The sequence below is a fragment of the Scardinius erythrophthalmus genome (genome assembly GCF_964197995.2).
Source record: "Scardinius erythrophthalmus genome assembly, chromosome: 22".
Taxonomy (NCBI): domain Eukaryota; kingdom Metazoa; phylum Chordata; class Actinopteri; order Cypriniformes; family Leuciscidae; genus Scardinius; species Scardinius erythrophthalmus.
This window is the reverse complement of record NC_138242.1, coordinates 31,352,406-31,378,413: the sequence shown is the minus strand read 5'-3', so window position 1 is coordinate 31,378,413 and position 26,008 is coordinate 31,352,406. Positions and strand designations below refer to the sequence as shown.

The 26,008-nt window shown below is 37.4% G+C and overlaps 1 protein-coding gene across 1 annotated transcript in view; it reads left to right on the top strand.

The window, feature by feature from the left end:
- The first annotated feature begins 17,742 nt into the window (after positions 1–17,742).
- LOC308682621 (uncharacterized protein) overlaps positions 17,743–26,008 on the top strand; it is a 32,009-nt gene continuing 23,743 nt past the window's right edge. The window contains exons 1-2 of the mRNA XM_081352454.1: positions 17,743–18,233; positions 18,323–18,400. Of these exons, the coding sequence (XP_081208580.1) occupies positions 17,832–18,233; positions 18,323–18,400 (480 nt within the window). The 5' untranslated portion in view covers positions 17,743–17,831. The remainder of the gene's footprint in view (positions 18,234–18,322; positions 18,401–26,008) is intronic.

Sequence of the window (26,008 nt, the reverse complement as noted above, 5' to 3'; positions counted from 1 at the left end):
AAGGAATCATGTACGCAAATGTAAGCAAAACGGGAAAAATTCTATATTTTAGAGATAAAATAATGATTGAAATGACGATGTGAATGCTTTATTGTATTAATGTTATGAAAACAAGAGTATTAAAGAATAGATTGCCATATTTTTGTAACAAGAGTTGAAGGTGCAAGCGGCTAAGAGCTGTCTGTGTAATTTAGAGACTGAGAAGATTTAGAGAATCTTGTGGTTTCTGTGAAACTGTAGACATAAGTGGGACTGAATAATTATAATACAATCTTGTGATTTAAGTTGAATCTGCAAACTAACCATTTGATAGAAGAATAAGCTTTTAAAACCAGTGTTAAATGACGACATGCTAAATTTCTTTATACTGTATGAAGAGTAACTGAACAGTCCCGAGATAAAAGAGAGCAAATGCTGTAAGCAGCTCTGCCAACACTATCTCTGAAGAGATTTGCAGATGATGTTTTGTAAAAGTTTGATTGTGATTGGAAAGATAAACAATAACTTAACTGGCTCCAAACAAAGAAAGTGCCAAAATGGCACAAATTTAAAGAAAAGTCTGTGTTAATATGGGTTAGAAAGTAGATCAATGTTAATATGGTGAAGATTATGATTTGGCTATTGTAATTGAATTTGCAACTGGAACTGTAAAAGAAAATACAGATAACTGCTTATCAATGGCTCTGTTTGCATTTCCTAAATAGAAAACACTGTTTCAGGGGTGTAAAGTATGGAGATGTTAGAAAGATCACAGTGATAAGACTATAGGCAGGATAACAGAGAGTGTTTTATTGCGGTCAGCGGGGTCATTCAGTGACTGTAAATGCCCACTATATGACTGTAAAAGTAAATGAGGTAGAAAATAAAGTTGATAGATGGAACTTTTGAAAGTTTGATAGATTTAAGTGTAAGGAATTTCTTTTGAAAGGAAAGAACTATAAAAAAGTATCGGTTGACATAAAATTACAGATAAGATTAAATGAGTTGCAAAATATTTTAAAAGTACCGGTCACTAAAAGGATGATAGTGTTTTGAATGAAACGCTTTGATAAGGTTTTAGATGATATAGAGAGACGAATCTAATGAATGATTTATAATGATCATCAAAAAATGTATCACAAGCAGAGAGCGCAGCCTCAAAAGTTGAATCATAGAAGCAGATTGATAAACTCCTAGAGAAAACATTGAAGTCAGGTATTAAATTATGGCAATTGAAAACCTGACAACTAAAACTGAAATTAAATTTTAAACGTTATTAAGAACTAGAATAATTTTTATTATTTCTTTAAGATAAAATAAACAGAAGCAGTGTCACAGGACTAACAGTTGCTAAATGTAAAATGTGTAAAAAGGCATTTGATTAAACAAAAGCTTGTTAATGTTGATTTTAAAAGATAAGATTGTGATTTGTCCAAAACAGGTTTGCTTATCTGAATCTGGCATGTGCTGTGACTGAAACTGCCACAGTTTCAGTGCAACAGAGACTCATTCTGAGTGGAAATTTGTAATGTCTAAATAACAATACATGTAATTTATGGAAAAGATGCCTTAAAGGAGAACTTGGTAACTTTTTTAACTTAATAAAACTGTCTAGAAATCATTTGGATGGTTAAACAACCTATTCTGGTGATATTGATGACTTTCCCTGCTCCCCCCAGCGTTCCCAGGTGGAAAACCAACCTTGCAACTTGGGGACTGCCGTCCCGGTAAGACAGAAATTGGAAGTCTCGTGAGAAGCGAGAACGAGCGCGAGCGCGAAACACGAATTGCTTTACGGCAATTCGACATAAACACACACGCATGTATGATGTATTACCAGATTACCCACCTCGGTAGACATAGCTCCACATGATACAGTTGGCTTGCTCCGATCATAACAAACGCACATGAGCAGCGGTAGAGAGGGGGAGGAGGCCGCCGCAAGTGAGTTTTTTACGTCCGTGTTGTGAAATATACGCCCCCCCACAGCTGTAGGGGGAGCTCGTGGGGAAAACATGCGACAACAAAAGGAAAAATCAGCGAAGAAGTGACTAGAGTTCGCTAGAGTTGCCGAGTTCTCCTTTAAGATGGGCTACAGTTAAAAAAGATGGTAGATAAAGTCTGAAGTTAAAAAAGTTTATGAGAATGCAGTAGGGTGACCAGACGTCCCGAAAAATTCGGGACAGTCCCGAAATCTAAGCTGTTGTCCCGAATCCCGAATCCGGCCCTAATTGTCCCGAAAATTATAGCCTACTAAAGCAAATTCTTGAGTAGTTATTGTCTGATAAAACATTAAAAACTGTCCGTGGAGGTTGAGTCGTCCTGCAGCCAGCCCCCGCCGGCTGCTTATTGGCTGCAGCATATTTTTCTTTTTCTTTTTTTGAAGTTCAACAAAGATACCGTAGGCGCGAATTAAAATGCATTGATAAGCGAGCGCGAGTTGCCGCAACCGCGAGGACAGTGAATGTGCAGGCAGCCAGTAAAGGAGTGATTGATTGGTCGCGGCACTGTGTGCAAAAAAAAAAAAAACTTCGGCCTAATGTCTGATGTTGGGTTACACAAAGCAAATCATCTACACAATTATTTAGTTTTCTTATTTAATGACCGACAATTTCGTCATAATAATAATTTTGGCATAAGGCTTATTAGCGTTAGACTTTACTATAGCCTGAAATGTCTGATTTACGCACTGTTACAACAGTCTTTTTTTTTTTTTGGGTCACAATGACATTTGAGTTCATGATTTTAATATTGTTTTTTTGTGGCAGACTAAATATTAATGACAAACTGTTATTGATCTTTGAATAAAAATATGTTTGGTTCAGGTTTGAAAATTCATTTTATTATAGGCTATGTAGTCTAATTTCATAGTAGGACTACCCCAAAACCTCCCCAAACAACGACCCCCCCCCCCCGTCCCGTCCCGAATTTCAGCCAATCTCATCTGGTCACCCTAGAATGCAGTGTACCAGTCCTGAATGCCTCAAGAGTCTCTCTCTCATTCAATGTCAGCTGAAAGCTGTTGTCTGAGCCTGTGTAAAGCACAGTGTTTCAGTTGAAAATCATAGATATGAAAAAAGCTAAAACAAATCATGCTACAGGCAGTTCAGATTTGACAAATTTAGAGGACAATTTGTAAATGTTTTAAAAGTAAAACTGAATGACTTTAAAGAAGTCTTTAAAATAATACTGTTTAGGACTTGTTTATTTTAGGACCAGAGACTTTTAGCTCTCATTTTAGCTTCCACCATGAAACAGGGCCGATGGCTCCGGCTACAGAAGTAACAGTACACTGAATGTACGGTTGTGATCTAAATTCACTAACTATAATCTAAGCAGCTAGGTTGCTACCTTTAAGATGATTAATGAATTTAAGTGATTAAATACTGTTGTTATTAACCTGTCTCCCTGTGAACACTATTAGGTCCGAATGGCTCTGTGTGACTCTTGAATGTGCCTCTCCTAAGCTCCAGAGAACAACAGATTTTGTTGAAGAAAACTGATTTTGTGATGGGAAAGAGCAGTTACCAGTGTGTACGAAGTGATTACCCCAGGGACGGGTAAGACCCTCTGGCCAAAGGGCAACCTAAGACAGGGGGATCACGCCACAAACACTGGGCATCTCCTGATGGAGGTGTTTTTTATGTGAGATGGATATAAGAGTGGCGCTGATTGACTGGGAAGGGCCACCAGCATCAGCAGATCATTGAGAGGGGAGATGAGCTGTAAGAAGTTCAGTCTGCCCCAGAAAATGTGAGCCCCTCTATGCACTCATGAGAAAACCGCATTGATTGTATGGCTTGTTTTTCATTGTGACAAGCGTCTACAACTATGCCAGGGGACAACACCCTGAAGAGATTGTTGATGTTGAACTAATGTGTCAGTTCTGACTCCTGTATTAGACATGACAAAGGACCATTATAAGATATGGTGGTGGCTAAAGATGAGAACAGCTTGTGATGAGTCAAGAGAATTTTCTGGAAAACAAAGGTTAGGTAAATTGAGTATTTAAACTAAAGATAACCTTAGAAAAGATCATAGCATAATGTATTTTCGATTGTTGTAATGGTTCTAATTTGAGTCAAACATTTGTATTTTAACATGTGTGAACTATTAAGGATTGACTATGACTATGATTATTTTAGTTACAGTCCTACACTGTAAAAATAAAAGGTGCCTGGAGGAACCTTTTGGGGTGCTTCACTTCGCCACACCGGCGGAACCGTCTGTAGATCCTCTAGGCACCCTTTAAAAAGGGCCGGTTCTCTGAGGAACCACACAGGTTTCCTGAGGAACTCTTATATAAGGCACTGTGTAGAACCACTTTGGGTGCCTCCAGGAACCAAATTTCATTTTTTTTTTATATTTAATTTCATGTTGTTACTATGGTTACCTTTGACATCTATTATAATAAACAAATTGAACCAAATACAAAATAAGAACTGTTTATTACATATTTGATATTCATTCTTATACATACACTTCCATGCACATGGGGAAAAAAGCTAACTACAGATTAATATCAATGAATACACAAAAAAATAGTATAATACATAAGCAACATGAATAATCAACCATGTATATACAATAGATAAACAAGAAAAGACATCTCAACAAAATGCATGGAAACACATATGTTCCACGAAATAAATCAATGTAAAAAAATTACATTTGAACTAATTAAAAATGTCCATCATACTTAACTTTAAAACATTTGTGTTTCAGTCCGATGGTTAGTCTGACATCACTGTTTCCAAGTCCAAAAGCTCTATCAGATGCCAAAAACAAACAAACAGTGCTAATATACACTCATTGTGCTGTAACCTTTATCTCTATACTGAAATCTCTGAAGGTTAGTTATTCAGCTATTTTGAATCATAAAATGTTGAAGTCCGGGATGCCGTTAGACTGGAGACTGTAATGTACACTATGGCTTTTGAAAAGCTTAAATGTGCGACTTGAATCAACAGTGTTCATAAATGGTTGTTGAGTATTCTCATGAAACAAGATAGAGGAAGTAGAGGCTTCGACCCGGAAACAGAGTTAAGGTGCAGTAAAATGATCTGTTGTTCTGTGAATGTTCACTGGTGAATTCCAGTCATTTCAATATGAATTCACACGATCAGCAATTTCGTTTGTGGTCAAAAATGTCACTATGGGACCAAGTTGGTGTGAGGTAGTTAAAGAGTTAGAAAAGTGAAAAGGTACAGCATCGTTTTCCGTTTGTTTTTCCTCTTTTCGGTGGATGGTCCAGGCACTTCAATGATTTTCAGGTCTACAGGAGGATTTTTATTCTTGATCAAACTTGTATTTCAGCTTACCGAGATCCCTGCAAAGTACAAAATTTGCTGTTAGTAATGTTATTAAAGTGATAGTTGTGAAATTTAAATAATTTCCTCAGCCTTGTGACGTTCCAGACCTGTTTGACTTTCTGTCTGTGGAACCCAAAAGCAGATCTCAGGCATAATGCAACCCCAGTCACCGATCGCTGACAATGCATGAAACACAAGCAGAAAACAATTGTGTAAATCATTCATGAAACCATTCTTATGTACACTTGTCTAGTTCAATTCAATGCAACAATTTATGTAAAAATGGTTAAGCTCCAAAAATGTCCCAGAAAAGATCCTAAAAAAAATCAATGAGTTCACAACTCATGTGTTATGGGTTGTGTTGCGTCTTCTGAAGCCTAATTGCTTTTTCCTATTTTTTTTTTTTTTTTTTTGTCGAAAAAGACTAAACTTGAAGTTATAATTCAGAGTTAAAATGTCTATAGCATTTTATGTGAATCAATCCTGTGATATTATTTTTCTGAGTAACATGAATGAGATTTGAGAGCATGAGGGAAGATTTTCAGAGAATAACTGATTAAAAAAACACTAGTACACAGTCAAACAATACAATTTCACACAGAGAAAGTTCATAGTAATAAAGTATAGCATGTGGTGCAGGTAACTTACTGTAATTCAATGTTGCCACTGAAATGTTCAGATTATTTTAGAAATGTAGCCTAATGGTTGTTCTGGGGAAACAAAAGAACAAGCTGATTATTCACAACATAATATTTATTGACCAGTAAATGGAGAGAGAATGAGGGCACCTGTAGTAAGTAAAGTTAACGTTAGGCTAAACAAAAACAGAGCAAACTATAACCTGTTTTTGTTATTCATAACAAGCGCCAAGAGAGAATTTTCTAAAGTAGTTAGGCTATATCAGCAATTTGAAGACACAGTTGTACAAAATATGTTGAATTGAATGACTAAATCAATCTAAGACAATAAGTCAATCATTTCCATTTGTTCATTAGATCAACGTAACTTAACTGTTAGTTAGCATCGCGGCTAAAACCTTCATACCAGATACTGTGCAATAAACGAGTGGTAAACACTGTAAAAACGTAGTAATGTATAATAAATTTAGTTTATATATATGTGTGTTTAAATATATAGTGAGTAGACTCTGTATTTATATTTATTTGGCGAGTTTACAAACCTTGTAATGGAGAGCCGAACAAACGGCGGAAGCTTTGATGAGAGGAGCCGTTACTTTCCTGATGACGATCAGCTGAGCTTTGTTGCGCGAGCAGCGCGAGGATCACTGAAGCGACGACAGCAGATAGCAGCAGTTTCGTGACAGAATAATACTTTTCTCCTCCTGCTTCTTCTTCTTCATATAATATTATTATTATTTAGTGTTGTTGTTTAAGGTTTAAATGACTTAATAAAATAGGCCTATACTAAATATTTGTAAGCTACCCAAGTGAAAAAGAATAGGTTACTGTTAAATGTATTAAAAATGCATTAAAGTATATTTGTATTGTAGGTCTACTAAAAACACACTCAAGTACATTTTTAATACATTTAATAGTACATCTTTTTCACCTGGGTATGTATGAATCAAACTTGCCTATAATAATAATAATAATAATAAAAATGCATTAAAGTATATTTGTATTGTAGGTCTACAAAAAACACACTCAAGTACATTTTTAATACATTTAATAGTACGTCTTTTTCACCTGGGTATGTATACTGAATCAAACTTAAGTAGCCTATAATAATAATAATAATAATAGGATAATAATAATAATAATAATAATAGAATAATAATCTAATTCGGGCCTCACTGAACCATTGGGTTCCTCCAGATGCTGGCTTTAACATAAGAGATCTTCCAGGAACCACTTAAATGTTAAAGGATCTTCCAATAACCCTTTTATCGCATTTAAGTTCCTCTATTTTCCCCCAAAGCACTTCGAGGTCTCATGGTAATGAAAAGGTGACTCCAGAACCTCTGAAGTAAATACAAAGTGCTTAAAGGATCCCATAAGTTCCAGCAAGAACCTCAAAGATTGTCAATGCTCCTCCAGTAACCCTACTATAGGAAAAAGAGCTTTGAGGCACCAAAATTACATTTTGAAGTTCCTTGAGTATCCAACAGGATACTTGAGGCTCCTTTAGTTTTTACAGTGTAGGAGGCTGTTTAAAAGATTATTTGCTTATAGTGGGAGAGAAAGAGACTGCTTGAGTGGAGGAAGAGGATGGTATACTCTGTCTGTCTTTCTGTTATCAGTCAACCAAAGAAAGCTGAAGCAAAGTAATAGTTATGTACCAAAACAATCCAGCTGACTTTTTTAAAAATCAAATGAATAATGAACAGACATGCTTTGAAATTGGTTAAGAGGCCATAAAAACATTAGATAAAAGATACAGGAAAATGTAAGGCTAAAATGTCATTTAAAATTTAAATCTTTTTAGAGAAAAGATATGAATAAGAAATGGTCTGATTAGTGTGTATAAATGTGTCATTAACCTCTGGAAAGAGTGTTTTAGCATTATAGATGGGTTAAGGCAAATGACAAATTTGAAAGTAAGCTGAGGATTGTGAGTCAATCTGATGAGAAGGCAACACAGAACATAGGACGAGCTTTAAGTTGATTGATCATCGAGCTCTGTCTGTTAATTATTATTTTGGTCATTTATGATGTGCATTAGATTTGAATTACTTTCTGGACAGGTTTAAGTATTGATGTGTAAATTAGAATTGTGAAGTTGTAGATAGCCGTCAGTCATGTGTTGAGAAAAAGTTATCAATTTGACAGCAACAAACATGTAGGCTAAGTAAATATCAGATTATCCAGAGAGCCCTTAACAGTTATGTATTGTAAAAAGGAGGTGATTGTTATTCGACTGACGTTGACGAATTGTGCACACCACGACCTGACCTGACCAATTGATGACCTGGAGAATGTTCTTAGATGACAGTTGCTTAAGAGACCAAACAATAGGCCTGAAAAGCAAGAAACGCTGTGAGACTAGGGGCCGTTGCCCTTTAAAACAATTTGATAAGAAGATGAAATTGTGGCTTTAAGTAATATTTTTATTTCAGAGGCAGAGAAAGATGTCTAAAGGAAATTTGGCTGAAGGACAACGTTTGGGTTAGCAAACTTTATCCAAACTAATGTTACCAAATAAATATGAACAAATATTGCAGTTTTCCTGTAGCTAAAACATTAGAGTTTAGCACCTGTAACACCAAGGTCATGGGTTCGATTTCCGAGGGAAAGCAAGAACTGATAAGAAAGTAAATGTGTACCTTGAAAAGTCGCTTTGGATAAAAGCGTCTGATAAATGTAAGAGAATCTTATTATGTTAAATTGATGCACAAGATGAGATCTCGTGCATCAAGAGGAGGATGCTAACAGTTGCCAAATATGGTTTACTAAGGGGTTCACATTTGCTGAAAGCCATTGCACAGGTGGGAAGATAAATGTTGGGAGGACACGCACAGGTGGGAATATAAATGTTGGAAGGTCACTGGGTTTAATTGGGTAAAAGCCCTGCAAGAAGCCATTCTTCCCCCTAACAAGATTGCTGTGTGCATTGTTTGTGTTTTTTTAAGTGTGCTAATAACAAGAATTGTTTCGACAGGGCAGATGCGGCAGCACAGCAGACAAAAGAAAACTATGTGACAATAACCTCAACATTTGAAGAACGGTTAGGTTATTCATTTTGAAGGTTAGAAGAACCATTTGTCTAAAACCAGCACAGGAGTGAAATGGCAGGGCAGACTGTGCCCAATGAAATAATAGCTATGGATGAATTTGATTCATTATTGTGGCAGAAAAGGTGCAACACTTGCGCAGCGCATAAATTAAAATTTGTATTTTTCAGGATGTGAGGATGGATTGCATCAAACAGAACTGATTCTGTTCCAAATGTATACATATTGTCTGGTTAACATGAGCAAAGTGAAGAAACAGTGCCTAACCCTGTGTAATGCCTAACTTAAAATTTTCATTTTGCAGGATGTCAGGATGTTTTAAACCAAACAGAACTGATTCTGTATTGTTTTATTAACATGAGTTAGTGTAGGTAATGTAAAAATAGGTTGAATTTTTTTTTTTTCAGGGGAACAAGGACCCTGAGTGCTATTCAGTAAGCAAAATTGTCTGGTGACAATATATTTCAGGCTGTTGAATCCACAGGTCACACCAAAGGGACGACAAGACAAGCGGCTACTAACAAAATCACTTAAGGTCTCCATTCGCAGGTGACAGCAGACAGTAAATGACTCATTCCAGTGGGGGTGTGATCATGATCTAAGGAAAATCTTGTAAGGATTTGAAAATTATTTAAGAGTGTGAGACCTGGGTCCAAGCATCTCACCTTAAAATACAAAACCAACGTCAGCAACCCCACACGCCAACGCGAAGAATAAAGTGAGGAATCAAGGATGTGCTAGAAACATACCTCTCCTTGCCAACGGTGGAAAGACCATTTCAACCATTTCCATTATCACATGGGTTAATGAGCTGATGAGTTGAATCAGGTGTATTTGATCAGGGAGAAAACGTGCAGTGTTGGTGGTCCTCCAGGACAGGTTTGGGAACCACTGGTCTAGAACAGTGGTTCTCAACTCTAGTCCTCGGGACCTGCTGCTCTGCACATTTTGTATGTCTCCCTTATTTAACACACCTGAATCAGATCATCAGCTCATTAACAGAGACTCCATGAACTGAACTGAGTGTGTCAGATAAGAGAGACATACGAAATGTGCAGAGCAACGGGTCCCGAGGACTGGAGTTGAGAACCACTGGTCTAGAAAACTCCCAGCCTCACCTACGGTTTCTTCATCCTCCTCTTTCAGGATGTTGTTGTCATTGGAGTCTTCCTCGGCAGGCTTTCTGCCATCCTCCACGGGGACCACGGTGAAGTTGGTGGGCATTTTCTCACCGTGTGTCTCTCTGCAAGACGCCTGTCTTGCTCCTTATCAGTCTGTCTCACACACGCTGACTCTCCTCCTCTGCGCTGGCTTGTTAGAGTTGTGGTTCGAAGTTCTCAGTTGTGCTCCTATCTCTTTGAACGTTTTTAAGGAACTTCCTCCTGTTCAGCAGGGGTTATTATCGTTAACTAAAACTAAAACCAACTTAGAAAATCATTTCTGTGACTTGAATTAAAATAAACGGTTACTGAAATCAAATAAAAGATGAATTGCTTGTTGTATTCCTTTGCATAAAAGCATCTGCTAAATTAATAAATGTACATGTAAAATATAAAAAAACCTTATTTAAATTTCAGTTAGTTCCCAAAGCAACATTATGAAACCGTGATACATGTTTCAGGATTCTTTGATGAATATAAAGTTCAAAGAACAGCATTTATTTGAAGTAGAAATTACATTATAAATGTCTTCACTGTCACTTTTGATTAATTGAATGCATCCTTAATGAATAAAAGTAATGAACCCAAAAGTTTGAAACAGTGTACGTCACATTACAGATGTAAAACAGGTTGACAACCCCTTTGTGGCCAAAAAGCTTAACTGTGTTTGCAAAAAACTACAAGACTTAGTAAATCTACACATTATCCCGGGATAGAAGAAATTATTTTAACATCAAAGCAGTGGTTTAAGGCGTACTAAGTGTTACTGTATGCATGCATGTGTAAACACACTCGCCCATGTGCACAATGCAAACACAGGTCCAGGAATACAGCAGCCTGTGATTAAAGCAGACAAACAGCATAGCTCTGCGGTTCAACAGGGGAATTTATTTTAAGGAGCGTTTATTCCTCACGAGAACTATGAGACTCGACATACTGTACGGTGAGATCTTCTGGCTGCAAGGGTTGTCGTGCTTCACAAGTCATGAGCTGTTTTGTCCTCATGACCTTTGACATGCAGTTTAGTTCAGTAGAAAGACATGTCTGCACTGGCTGCGGAGAAACTTCTAGATTCACATCTAACAGAGTTTGACATTATGAAACATTTAGAAATTGTCATGGTCAATTGTTAATTGTCATTGCGTATGTGTATGCAGCATGATACAATCTTCTGTTCGTGAACAGTTGTATTTCATTCATTAATCTGACTATGCGTCCGTGCATTTAATTGCCATTGGCTCGTGTGATAGTAATATGGATATTAGTAGTATTTTAAGTGATAATTGATTCTATAAACAACTAAAGATAAATTTCGTCTTTCTCCGGCTCCCTGCACCGGGCGTAATCTTCTTCTTCTTCTGCTGTTTAATGGCGGATTGGCAGACCAACATAAATGGTGCATTTCTGCCACCTACTGATCTGAAAAAAAAAAAAAAAAAAATCTATTTATTATTCCTGTTTTATTTAGATATTTAATTAGTAATTCATGAATTCTTGATTGTCTTGTCCCATTTCCTAACAATACTTTTATTGAAATTGTATCAACTCCCATCCTTCGTAACTCTTGACTTAACTGTTGTCTCTCCCTTTCATATGCAGCACATTCTAAAAGAATATGCTGCACTGTTTCTAAATCCCCGCAATTATCACAGTTTCCTGTATCATGCTTCCCTATTTTATAAAGACTATAATTTAATGCAGTGTGACCAATTCTTAACCTTGTAATAATGACATCTTTTTTCCTATTTCCATATCTTTTCCTCTCATTTCCAACCCGTTCCTGAATTTGATAAAGATGTCTTCCTTTAGAGTCACTATTCCATATCTTTTGCCATCTTTTACTAATTTCAATTGCTATTAATCTCTTGATTTCTGATTTACTCAGTGATACATTAATTTCTATTTGTGGATGATTAAATGCTTTCTTTGCCAACTTGTCTACCTCCTCATTACCATCCACACCCACATGTGCTGGCACCCAGAGGAAGAATACCAATACCCCTAACTGCCTTGCTCTAAATAAACCTTGCAAAACTTCAAATATTAAATCTTGCCGAGATTCAGATTTTCCACTCATAAAATTACTGAGAGCAGCCATTGAATCAGTACATATCACAGTTCTTGCTGGTTGAACTTCTTCAATCCACTGTAAGATTAATATATATATATATATAGCTAATATAATAGCTAATAATTCAGTAGTAAATACCGACACATTATCCGATATTCTTTTTGCAATTTTTATATTAAATGTAGGAATGAATACTGCTGCTGCAGTTCTACCAGACTCTGGTTCCTTTGACCCATCTGTAAATACCTGTAATACTGAATAATATTCTCGATCTACATACTGTTTAACTACTTAATTGGTATGCTTATTGGTTTATTTATTTCTTTATGTATTTGTAAGTCAATTAATGGCATAGGATACATCCAAGGGGGAATTGCTGGTATTGGAACAGAAGGGGCTATTAAATATTCTTTCAATCCCAAGCTATTTGCCTCCTTCCCTACTACCCAACCAAAGCTTGCTATGTCTTTGTATTTATACTCCCAACATTCCTTCAGAAGTATTTTTACCGGATGACTTTCCAGATGTCCACATACACCAGACCAGTATCTCATCCTCAACTGAAGTCTGCGTTGTTCCAACGGTAATTCTCCTAATTCAACTTGTAGTGATACTACCGGAGAAGATCTAAATGCTCCACCACAAATTCACAATGCCTGATTTTGTATTACTTTTATTTTTTTAAGTAAAGTTTTATTCGCAGAACTGTATACCATACTTCCATAGTCTATATTTGACCTGATCACTGCATAATAAATTATTTTCAGTGACTGGCAACTTGCCCCCCAATCGGCACCTGACAAGCATCTTAGAACATTTATTCCTTTTTTACACTTTTCTATCAATTTCTGAATATGAACTCCAAAGTTTAATTTATAATCCATCCACATACCCAGAAATCTTACTACTTTGACTTGTTCCAGCTGATTACCATTATTTAACATAGGATTATTTTTCTTATTTGAAAAACAAATGACTTGTGTTTTTACCACAGAAAACCGAAAACCCCAACTATTTGCCCATTTCTCCACCTCCTTCACTGCTTTTTGCATTTTGTTTTCTACAAATAGCATATTACGCCCTCTTTTCCAAAATGCCCCGTCGTCTGCATACAATGATCTTCCTATTCCAGTCTCAATATTACTAAATATGTCATTAATCATTAAGTTAAAAAGAACAGGGCTGCTCACACTTCCCTGGGGAGTTCCATTCTCAATTGAGAGAATCCTAGAATATGCAGACCCTACTCTAACTTGAATCGTTCTTCCAAACAAAAAACTTGAAATCCAGTTATACATTTTTCCCTCAATTCCCAAACTTTCCAATTTCATTAACAGCCCTTCTTTCCACAACATATCATAAGCCTTTTCAACATCGAAAAAGACTCGAAACTCCACCGAGACTCCACCAAAATTTCTTTATTAACTTGAGCTTTTCGAATTTCTGCCTCCAAACTCAGAATTGAATCCATCGTATTTCGCCCTTTTCTAAATCCGCTTTGACATGCTGACAGCATACTTTTACTCTCCATTTCATACGTCAACCTATTCATAACCATCCGTTCCATAAGTTTGCATAAATTGGATGTCAATGCAATAGGTCTATAACTAACTGGCTGGGAATGGTCTTTTCCAGGTTTAGCGATTGGAACTATTACTCCATGTTTCCAATTCACAGGAATATTCCCTGAATCCCAAATTTTATTAAAAAGTCTTAAAATTATATTCAATGATCCATCTGACAATTGCTTAATCATCTCATAACAGATTTCATCCTTTCCTGGGGAAGTATGTTTAACCCTACAAGTGCTCTCTTTAACTCATATAAAGTAAATATTGAGTCTAACCTATATACTTCCTGATGGAATCTTCTTTTCATATATATGCTCATTCTCTTTCACTTTCTGTTCCCTATACTTCTTCATATTATCTGTAATATTATCATTACTATGCACCTTTACAAATGCTTCCACTAACATCTCTGCTTTATCACTATCTTTTATCGCTATTTTCCCATTTCCTACTAAAACTGGAATATTAATATTTCTCTGGATCCCTCCCATCTTCCTAATCATGTTCCAAACATCATTTATTTCAATGTCTTCCCCTATTCTATTGCAATTGTGGCGATTTAAAAAAAAAAAAAAGAAAAAAAAAAAGAGCTTTACGCCACATCTTCGTTTTGTTTACTTTTATTTTTACTTTCACTTTGCGTGTATGGGGAGGCGCTTTTCAATTAACGGCGGAGGCAAGGAGGATATAAATGTGGGTTCGTACCTGAGAGAGGTCGCGTCATCCGAAGGTTTGAAGCTGTGGGAGTGATTGTTTGAATTAGTATTACCGTATGAAGTGGAGAGACGGCCGCTTGTGAGCTGAGGTTTCCTGTGAGTGATGTCTGGTGCGTCGCGGAGTTCACTCAACTTCACTGCGTTGCACATCCTGATCATCTGGTTTTAATAAAGCTGAAGACAAGTATGGGCTGCTTAATCCGCCGAAACGGTGCCTGACAACAACACCCCCTAGATCCCTTCATAAACAACAAACTTGGTCAGTACCTGTGCGCCGCCATTACACCCACTCATTCATTCACGGCACGCACGCACTCGCAAAACATTCACGCACGCACTTTTGATATGCTTATAAGTATTACTGTGATTGTTTGATTATTGTACCTTTTAAGTTTGTTGATGTTAGTAACTTTGAACTAATTAACAGAATGTTTATTCCATGTTTTTTTTTTATGAATGGTCCTGGACGCGAATCTGCCTATTATTGGAAACGTGACACAGGTGACGCGGCGATTGCTACAGGGATTTTTTCTTTTTCTTTTCACCCTTGAATTGCATTGTTGAACTTTTTTTCTTTTTTTTTTGTTCTTAAAGGTTGTTTTGTGTGTTGTTTTTGGGACATTGGAAAATAAATTTCTTCTTTTTGCTAACAGTTGTCGCTGACAAATATATATATTTTTTTTGTAAATATTGTAACCGGTGGGTTTTGCTATCCGGGGAAAAATACCATCTTTGTCAGGAAATTCCTGGCTGGCGCCCGAACAGAAAGAATATATTATTTCTTTGAAAGACTTTTTGTGCCAGGGTGGTCACCACCGTCAAAGAGTATAGAAGTAACTTCTATACTCTTTGCCACCATTACACAATATTCTCTCCAGAACATTCTTTTTGCTATTCTTATTTCTCTCCTAACCATAGCCTGAGCTCTCTTAAAAATAATGTAATCAGTAAACAATACAGATTTTCTGGATCTCTTCATTGCTTTATTTCTTTCCCTCACTGCCTTACTACATTTTTCATTCCACCACGGGACTGCTTTTCTACTACTTAATAGTTTTCTTTTTTCCTATTACTTCCTCTGCCGTATTTCTTAACACTTCAATTACTTACTTAACTCTTCTATTTCTTCAATTTCTCCCATTTCGTTCATAATGTTATTGCACAGTTCTTTGAAAAACTCCCAATTAGCTTCCTTAAATTTCCATCTTGGCATTCTCTCCACCACAGTTTGTACAATATCCACACCAATTTGACACCATATTGGATAGTGATCACTTCCCATTGAACTTTGCTTGCTTACATTCCATTCACATTTTCTAGCTAGATTTTTCTGAAACTAGAGTAATATCTAATGCTGAATTACGCCCATTACTCACATCTATTCTTGTTATTTTCCTTTATTAATACATACTAACCGTCCCCACTCTAGCATTTCTTCCACTATCAACCCATTACAATCTGTTTTAACACTCCGCCATAATGTATTATGTGCATTAAAATCACCACACCATACTACCTTCTGATTAGTATGACCTCTTATTATTTCCATTGCATTCTTACACAACTTTTCACATGGATTATAAAAATTAATTATTTTTATACTTTGATTCCCTTCCCATACTTCCATCATCAACACCTCTTGATCCTCACTCACTTCTACATTCCTGTATCCCACCCCTTGTTTTATAAATGTTGCTACCCCACCTCCATTACCTTTTTTCCTATCTTTCCTAATTAATTGATACCCTTGTAAAACAAAATTTAACTGAGGTTTGAGCCATGTCTCCTGTATACATATAATATCTGGTCTTTTATCCAGATCAGAGATGAATTTTTTAAACTCTTGTCCATTAGCAATTAAGCTTCTCGCATTCCACTGGAATATTAAAAGCACCATTATGAACCACCACATCCTGCTTGCGTATTTGTTAACTGCATCTTTAACTTTTCACTAATCATTTCCACAGAAATTCCCTCAATCTCTAGATATTTTTCAGCTGCTTTTATTATTATTCTGATTCTTTCAGTCCGGCTTTCTGTTTGCGCAGAACAATTCACCACTTCAGATAAAGGTTACAAATGCCACATTATTCTTAATCCCAAAGTTCTCTTTAGTTTTTTCCTGAACCGTTTCCATCTTTTGTTGAGGAATTCCTTTACCTTTATCCCCTGATTCCAAAGTCTTTCCTACTTTCTTCACCGCCTCCGAATATGACAATCCTTCCTTTATTCTTACATTTTGCACTTGAGCTGCATTTTTCCTCACCTCACATCCTCCATATCCCGCACTATGTTCCCCTCCACAATTACAACACTTGGGATCAACTCCTTGCTCGCATTGCCATATTCATGCTCTCCACTGCATCTCGCACACCTTTGTTTACCTCTGCATACAGCCGCTACATGTCCAAACTTTTGGCATTTGTAACATCTTAGTGGAGGGGGTACGTAAAGCCTAACCGAGAAACTCATAAATCCTAAAAATACTTAACTTGGCAGTTTATCCTCATCAAAATGAATCATCACTGATAGGCTATCTCCCCTTTCATTGTTTCTATTACATTTCAGTCGTTTCACGCTAATTACTGCGCCTCCCGTAATACCGTTCTTAATCTTTTCCTCTGTTACATCAGTGGGGATCCCTGTAATTACTCCTTTAACCCATTACTTTTCCTCTTGAACTGAACAATTCACACCTTGTCCCATGATCGTTTTAATTTCTAGAGCCTTTTTCTGTTGTCTACTGTCCTTACAATATATAATCAATCTACCATCCTTCAACTTCTTCACACTTTCAACCAGTCCTATTTTTTCCTTAATCGCTTTAGATAATTTCAGTGGATTAATGACACTGAAAGATCCAGCATCAAATTTCAACAATACCTTAAACTCTTCTTTCCTTCCCCTTGTCACGTGTAATCCATTCTCACTTTCAGTTTCAGATTCATTACTTCTATTTTTCTTCCTTTTCTGATTTCCTACTGTACTCCATTCACTATCTCCACCTTCTGCGCCAAAATTTTCATCCTCCATTTCCGGATCGCTACCGGAATCTACTCCACTTCCTACCATGCACACTCCAGTCACAGATCAGCTGTCTCCCAATCCGCCGAGAACGGTCCACCCACCAAGTTGATGTGCCGCCCTCGCAGCTGTCCGGTCAGCTCGCTTCTGATCTGCTGCCCACCGGGCGTAATGCGAAACCGGAAGTGTCTTAGCCTACCCTCACTGATCCGAAATCCAAAATGGCGGCTACGTGCAACTAGCGAATAGTTTGTTTCATAACAGACAGCAGATCTTTGTGATTCTCGTGGTTGTTCAAACAGTGAAAATGGCTTCACCACATGTATCTCTAGAAGAGCTTTCTTGTCCTGTGTGCCGTGAAATCTTCAAGTCTCCTGTTCGTCTGTCGTGTAGTCACAGTTTCTGTAAAGAGTGTCTTCAACAGTTCTGGAGAAGTGAGGAAACTCAGGAGTGTCCAGTCTGCAGGAGAAGATCCTCAAGTGAGAATATTCCTCCTAATATGGCGTTAAAAAACTTGTGTGAGTTGTTTCTGAAGGAGAGAGATGAGAATCGTTCATCAGGCTCTGAGGAGATCTGCAGTTTACACCGTGAGAAACTCAAACTCTTCTGTATGGAGGACAAACAGCCTGTGTGTGTAGTGTGCAGAGACTCACAACAACATGACAATCACACTTTCAGACCCATCAGTGAAATTGGTCCATCATATAAGGTAAGAAATATTTATTTCTGAGGATTAACAAGTACTAACTAACGTTACATACATGAGCATTTTATGAAGATTTTCACTTTAAATTTTAGGAGGAACCGAAGTCCTTAAAAGAGAAACCTAAACACAAAGAAAGCATTAAAGGAGAGAAAACAGTTCAACATACCAAGGTAAGGATTGATTCTTTTGACATATTCACACATTTAATTAGAACAGCTTAGTGATTTGTCTGAGATTAAATGTTCAATTATTGGAGAACACACGCAGCCATTCTCTGGGAGTGTTTGATTCCAGGTTTTTCGGAGTCGACTCTGACTCCATGATTCCATTTACTTTACATCAAAACATGCTCAGGAATAATAGAAGATTGCAGTCGTATCTGTTATTCCCAGATAACACCCGCTGAAAACAGAAACGCAGGCTCAATCGGATTATTGAAGTCAGCAGCGCTAGGAACGTGTTTTCTTTGTGCAAGTTTTGGTGAACTAATAAAACATTCAAACTCAGTCGAATCAATATTTTATGTACTGGTCCGGCTTTCTCAAGCCAACTTAAAGTTTGTCTCGACAAACTTTTTAATCTAGTTTAATTATGCCATCCAGTATCGTGGACTCGCTCTCTCTCGTTTCGTACAAACGCAAGTGCTGCCATTTCATGACTATTGTTTTGTACACTGTTGGATTATAAGATGCAAACAGGTACGATTTTAAAACAGTTTAATCTGAAATCAGTATCTCTTATCCCCATAATTATGTATGTGGTGAAATGCTGTGTAATAAGTGGTATGACTGTATACCCAGTGATGGGAATAACGGCGTTATAAATAACGGCGTTACTAACGGCGTTATTTTTTTCAGTAACGAGTAATCAAACTAATTACTATTTCCTCCGTTATAACGCCGTTACCGTTACTGTCAATAAAAATGCGGCGTTACTATAATTGAGATCACTGAAGCGGTTTTCATCCGAGTAGGCTCTCTCTCAGCCATATGAGCTGCAAAGTTTTTTTCTCTGGTGTGTGTGTTTATGAGGCGCCGGACTGGACATAAGCGAGGCGAATGCCGCGAGCACGCTCGACAGTGCGCGAGAGAGACCGAGTGTGTCCGAGAACGTGCTAGTGCGCGAGAGAGACCGAGTGTGTCCGAGAACGCGCTAGATAGTGCCCGACACGACAGAGACCGAATGTGTCCGAGAGCATAAATAGGCTACTTTATTTATAAATAAATTACACATTTCAGCATTAGAACAATCTCTGTAGCATATTGGTATCATATTCAATGTTTTAATTAGTTTATATAACAAACTCCAAAATAACCTGCAGGGAACGTTCAAACATTCAAACACATTCGAACGTTCAAACACACGTGCGGCAAACATGACTAGAATTTGGCTAAAATAACCTCTGATGATGACGTTCTCTGTAGGTTATAAAAATAAACCCCCAAAAGATTATATTTTATTATTATTATTTATGTTGGTACATTGTTCAGTATTATATTGAGAGCAGTTTTTGTTAAACTTACTATTGTGAGGAAGAAAATACTTCAGCTATACAGAATGTCTACCAGTTGTAAAGCCTGTTTTATACTTCTGCGTCGAACTGCCGCCGTAGCTACGTCGTAGGCTGTGTGTAGCGCGCGTACCCTACGGCGTACCCTGACGTGCACCTCTCCAAAAATGTAATAACGCGTCAATTCTACGCGGACACAAGCGCGGTGATTGGTCTGCCAGAACCCCTCCCTCGGGGTTTCACATGCTCCCTAGGTGCGCGTCAACGCGGACAATGACACAGAAGTATAAATTAAAACCAACACGTTGCCTACGGCGTATAGGCTCCGGCGTAGGTCCGACGCAGAAGTATAATGAGGCCTTAAAGGTGTGTGAGTTTATCATTTTAATTATATGCACTATAGTGTATGTATAGCCTATTTTTTATTACTATTTATTTATTTTTGGTACATTTCTTAAGAAGCATGATTCATTTTTTTTTTGGCTAGTTGTGGTCTGTGCAATAAATATTAAAAGTTCTAAACCATTGATTGATTCAGATTTCAGATTCAGAAGTTTTATTGTCATTGCACATTAAATGAACAACGAAATTTTAGCAGCACTTTCACCTACACACATAATCTAAAAATTTTACAGACAGAATTTTAAATAGTAAGAACACACAAAAATACAATAGAACATTTATAAATTAAAATATATGTAATGTTATTGAACATATACCGTATATTGTGAATGTATGTGTGTGTGTACATGTGGGGGGAAAACAGTCAGTGACCCTGTGTGTTCAGTATTGTGATGGCTTGTGGAAAGAAGCTGTTTCTGAGTCTGTTTGTTCTAGTCCTGATAGACCTGTAGCGCCTGCCTGAGGGCAGCAGATCAAACATGGGGTAAGCTGGATGGGTGCAGTCTTTAATGATGGCCTTTGCTCTGTTGAGGCAACGGGATAAGTAGATGTCCTTTAGGGAGGGAAGGGTGCAGCCAATGATCCTCTCTGCAGTATTTACCCAGGGGCGTAAATTTCATCTAAATGTTGGGGGGGACAATAAACATAACATTCCTCACAAGCAATTTTTTGAAGGGGACACCAATAATATAGGCAAAATTGTACTTTCTATGGATATGTGTACACAGAGGAAAGCCTTACTGCTATTATTAGTGTAGCTAGACTGTTCCATTATCCTTCTTCTCAAAGTTTCTCTTTGGTTCATTGAAAAAGCTGACTAAATTGACCAAAATATTCTTCATTGGTGTGCAAAATTGACAAAAAAATGATGGTTGATGATTTATTCAGGAATTTTATCGATAACGATAATTAAACAATATTTTGCTGAGTGGGTTATTGTGCTGGCAACTTGTCATGTTTAGGACTGCTGTTGACAGCCGACTCCTAAAGTTTTTGATATTCTTCATATTCTGTGTGGGGGTCAGTTCACAGCAGTGACAGAAATCATTTTTCCAATAAGTTTCAATATATTTTTACCTTCATTGCCATTTTTACCTTTATAAATGCATTTTTAAACCTAAATATATGCATGCATCATCTTTTGTGTCAATTTCATACAAAAAATTAAATTATAATAATAAGACACAACAGGGCTGTTACCAATCATATTAAATAATATCAACAAAATCTTTGCAATGGAGAGGAAACACAAAAGTTGCATTTGAAATGGCATTTTGATTTTACACAGACATAAATAATGTTTTGTTTAAAACATAAAACGTTGAATATTGATATGTAAAATGATTTAGAACATGAAAAGATACTATAAATGTGAAATTAAAACCGCCAGTAGGTGGCAGCAATTAATTGTTAATGAGTGAGTCATTGTGATTCAACTGATTCGTTCAAAAAGCTGATTCATAATTCAGTAGGGAAATACCTCAGTGTTTCTCAGAGACGCAAATACAGTGCTTTGGCTTAGTTTTCAACTATTTTCGTTGGCAAAATAGAGTTAAAACAGGCAATATGGTGTCTAAAAGTAAACTTTTCAATTATCAATTTATTAAATCACATTTATTTTCATGTTAATATCTGGAGAAAAACTGCACTCTTTGTGTGATATTATATTAGATTAACTATATTAAATGATATAAACTGACTAAATCACACAGTGAAAGTGAAAATCTAAATGCGCACACGCAGTTGTCTAATCTACAAGACTACACATGGTGTGTGCGTACACTCTATGGGTGTGTGTGTGAGGGAACGGTTTTAAACAATCTAAGTAACGTTTAAGGCACAGACTGTATAAAACAAGGTTATAATCGCCAACATAGCGAGGCGGACTACATCGGTGACAAAAGTACATTGGTTATCATAACATTTTATGTCAATGATTTTGTAAATGACGCAGGCGCAGCATATTCTGTAAATACTCTGTAAATATAATTCTGATATAGAGAAAATACTCGCTTCATCCGAGGTTTAAAGTAAATAAAATAGCCTCGACTTACTGGAGTTTATTGGAGTTGTTTGTGATGAGGTAAAAGGGGAGCGGGCAGTGGACCGAAGCACTGAGGCAAGGGAGGGGGGACTCAAAATTTTAAAACGTTAATTTGTATTTGCCCCGTTTGCATTTTTATTGTTTTACTACTTAAACAATTATTTTAAGTATATATCATTATATTATTTTCAATACACATATTTTAATTATATTTTTAGGAGGGGACAACCCTCAGATAGGGGGGGTCCTGACCCCCCCGACCCCCCCGCGATTTCCGCCTAATTTACCACTCTCTGGAGCTTCTTCCGATCTGCCTCTGTGCAGTGGGAAAACCACACCGTGATGCAGTAAGTTAAGATGCTCTCGACGGTGGAGCGGTAGAAGGTCACTAGCAGCTCCTTCCCGACGTTGTTCCTCCTGAGCACTCTCAGGAAGTGCAGACGTTGCTGTGCTTTTTTGAAGACAGCAGTAGTGTTTCCTGACCATGAGAGGTCGGCAGATATTATGGTGCCCAAAAAGGTGAAAGCGTAGACCCTCTCTACGCAGTCTCCGTTAATGCAGAGAGGGCTCAGGTCTGCCCGGTGTCTCCTGAAGTCCAGAATGATTTCTTTTGTTTTTGAGGTGTTGAGAGTCAAGTTGTTTGCCAGACACCACTTGGACACTTTCAGAACCTCATCCCTGTAGGCTGACTCATCACCTTCAGAGATCAACCCCACCACCGCTGTGTCATCCGCGAACTTCAGTATGGTATTACTGGACTGGACGGGTCTACAGTCGGCGGTGTAGAGGGTATAGAGTAGTGGGCTCAACACACACCCTTGTGGGGAGCCCGTGCTCAGAGATCTAGTGGCGGAGAGGTTATGTCCAAGTTTTACTGATTGTGGTCTGTTTGTGAGAAAGTCCTTAATCCAGGAGCAGGTGAGTGGGTGGAGTCCTAGATCAGTCAGTTTGCTGACCAGGATATCAGGGATGATAGTGTTGAAGGCTGAGCTATAATCAATAAAGAGCAACCTAACATAGCTTCCTCTGTGCTCCAGGTGGCTCAGTGCTGTGTGTAGGGTGATTGCTATGGCGTCTTCAGTTGACCTATTTGCCTTGTAAGCGAATTGATGGGGATTGTGTTTTGTTGTTCCACTATAGTAGTGATAATATTTTAATATTTAAGTTAATATGGTGTCTCTCACATTGTCCCACAGCAAGATTAAAATAGTGTAGATTAGTGTACAATGTTTAATAATAATAAGATGTTCTATTTAGTGTCCATTTAACATTTCATATTGGGGGTATCCAAGAAATTTCTTATAGGCCTATTTAAACTTTTTTTTTTTTTTTTTTTTAAGTAACGCAATAGTTATTTTCCCTGGTAATTAGTTACTTTTGTAATGATGTAATTCAGTTACTAATGCAGTTACTTTTTGTGAGAAGTAACTAGTAACTATAACTGAAAGTTGAATGCTTTCAGTTATTTCAAAGGTCCCTCACAACCGACAGCAGAGAAAGAACCCACAATGACACTTACCAAGCAAATAAATATAGTAAACAATAGGATAAAAATGACAAACTATTTCCATGTTTTTTTGCCACAAAAATTATGTTTTATGTGTGAAAAGCACATACTCTCTCCGAAAAGCCTTGAGCCTCTGATTGGCCAAGAGCACTCGAGGCTTTTCGAAAGAAGGTGCTTTGTAGAAATCAGCTGTTTCAGACAGACTGGGAGATGCAATAATTTACATGAAATAATGTGTTTTTTGAACATTAAAGTATGTTAACCTTTTCTATAACACCTGTTGTGATCACCAAGCGTGTGTTGGAAATGTAACGACGCTTACCATAATCACAATCTTCAGCTACCAAGGCTTGTTGTAAACACCGTTAATGCTAAAAATGCAGATGATCAAGCAATCGATCGAAACTAGGGATGCAAATTATCGATTAATTCATTAATCATTAATTGATTGACCTTATCGATCGATTAACGATTAACTGATAAGCGGCTATTTTCCTAAGAATGTAAATTTCTCACGGTATCAATAGTGTCTTTAACATAAAAAGCTAAATATTGCTTATATAGGCTACTGAATAAAAATGCATGTTATATTGCTCAATTGATGTTTTATTGTAACAGTTGGGATACGGTACAGGTAATGGCATTTATGTAGTTTAACTAAATAAATTATGCACAGAAAATTAAAATACATAAAAAATAATTGTGCACTGGCTCACCTGTTGCATGTGAAACATTAAGCAACATAAAATAGCCTAAATTTTAAATAAAAATCTATATGGGTAGGCTTAGCCTACAATATTAAGCCTACATGTAATAATCTATCTGGTAAACTATTTGCATGAGAAACTTGAAACATTAGCAGCAGCACTTATAATCTGGAAACTTCAAATATAGAACTGAACACAACTTAATCATCCCTGAGGAAGGTGACAGTAAAATTAGAGGGCGTCCCTCGTTTACACTGTCAGTGAAATGTGACCCAATTCCGATTTTTTGCTCACTTGTGAGTGACACAGATCCGATGTGTTCTATGACAGTGTAAACAGGAAAAAAAACGCATGCATTCGGATATTTCGAGATCGGTTTCAGGCCTCATTCATATGTGGAAATAAAACGGATATGCGCCAATACGACTGTCATGTAAACAGGCAGATCGGATTTTCTGAGACATTATGCAACGTCTCCGCAGTTTAATGACGAGAGAAACCCCGACGTGCATCTGCGGGACAGATGACCCGACGAAACGTTGTGTCGTCGTAGGAGAGTAGCCTAATGTGAAAAAACGTTGACCAAACATATTGTTGTACACAACAAAATTTCGGACCCACTGCTCCTCGTTAAAGCCAATATTTAAAGCCAATATGCTCACCAGTCCTGAGATCTCTCTCACACACAATAATTGAAGCATGTGCGCAATGGTGGCACTTTTCGTCCTCCTTCGCCTCAAAATCATGGTGATGTTTGGCGAACATCGCAAATCGTCCGCCCATCTGTGCAAGATAATTTAACCCTTTAAGCATGCGCGATGTTTCAGATAGTATGGCAAGTGTAAACGCATGAATCGGATATGGGTCACAGTTGAAAGAACGTGTAAACGGACGGTCAAAAAAAATCGCATAAAGGTAACAAATTAGAATTGGTCATCAAGACCTGCAGTGTAAACAGTCAAATGAAGATATAGGTCACATACTCGCCTTCCCACCACAGCAGCGAGTGTAGGTTGTGAAGGCGACAGACTTCCTCCCTGCAACACGGCTGCATGCAAGTTATGAAGTTGGCATCTTACTAGCGAACTCGTAGAGCTGTTGTACTTAATCGTAGTACCGCAGAGTTTACATTGGGCCTCTTTGTCATCATTCATTAATTTGAAATGCTCCCACACTCCACTCCGTTTTGACTGCCTCATGTTTGGTTTCTTTTTTGCTGCCTCAGGTTTGTGTCGGGTCTTTCGCCGCCCGCGAGAATCTCGTGTCACGTTCGCAATGTTCAATTAGCCGATAATTAATTTAATTTAATCAAGTAAATTCTTGTCGACAATTAAACGATAATCGATTAACCGTTTACTTTGAAAACACGACTTGAGCAGAATGTGTGACTGGTGAGTCTAATGGGAAGCCGATGTTATGGTTTAACTGGTTACTGTGTTAAGTGGTGACCTTACACTGTTAGACTTTTCTGTAATTTCTACAGTTATTTACTGTAAATCCCCCAGTATTATACTGCTATTTCTCTTTACAATAAATAACTGTGATTCCCATTGCATCATGGGAATTTTCTGTGACGTCTAACACCACATACAGAGACTTACTGTATTT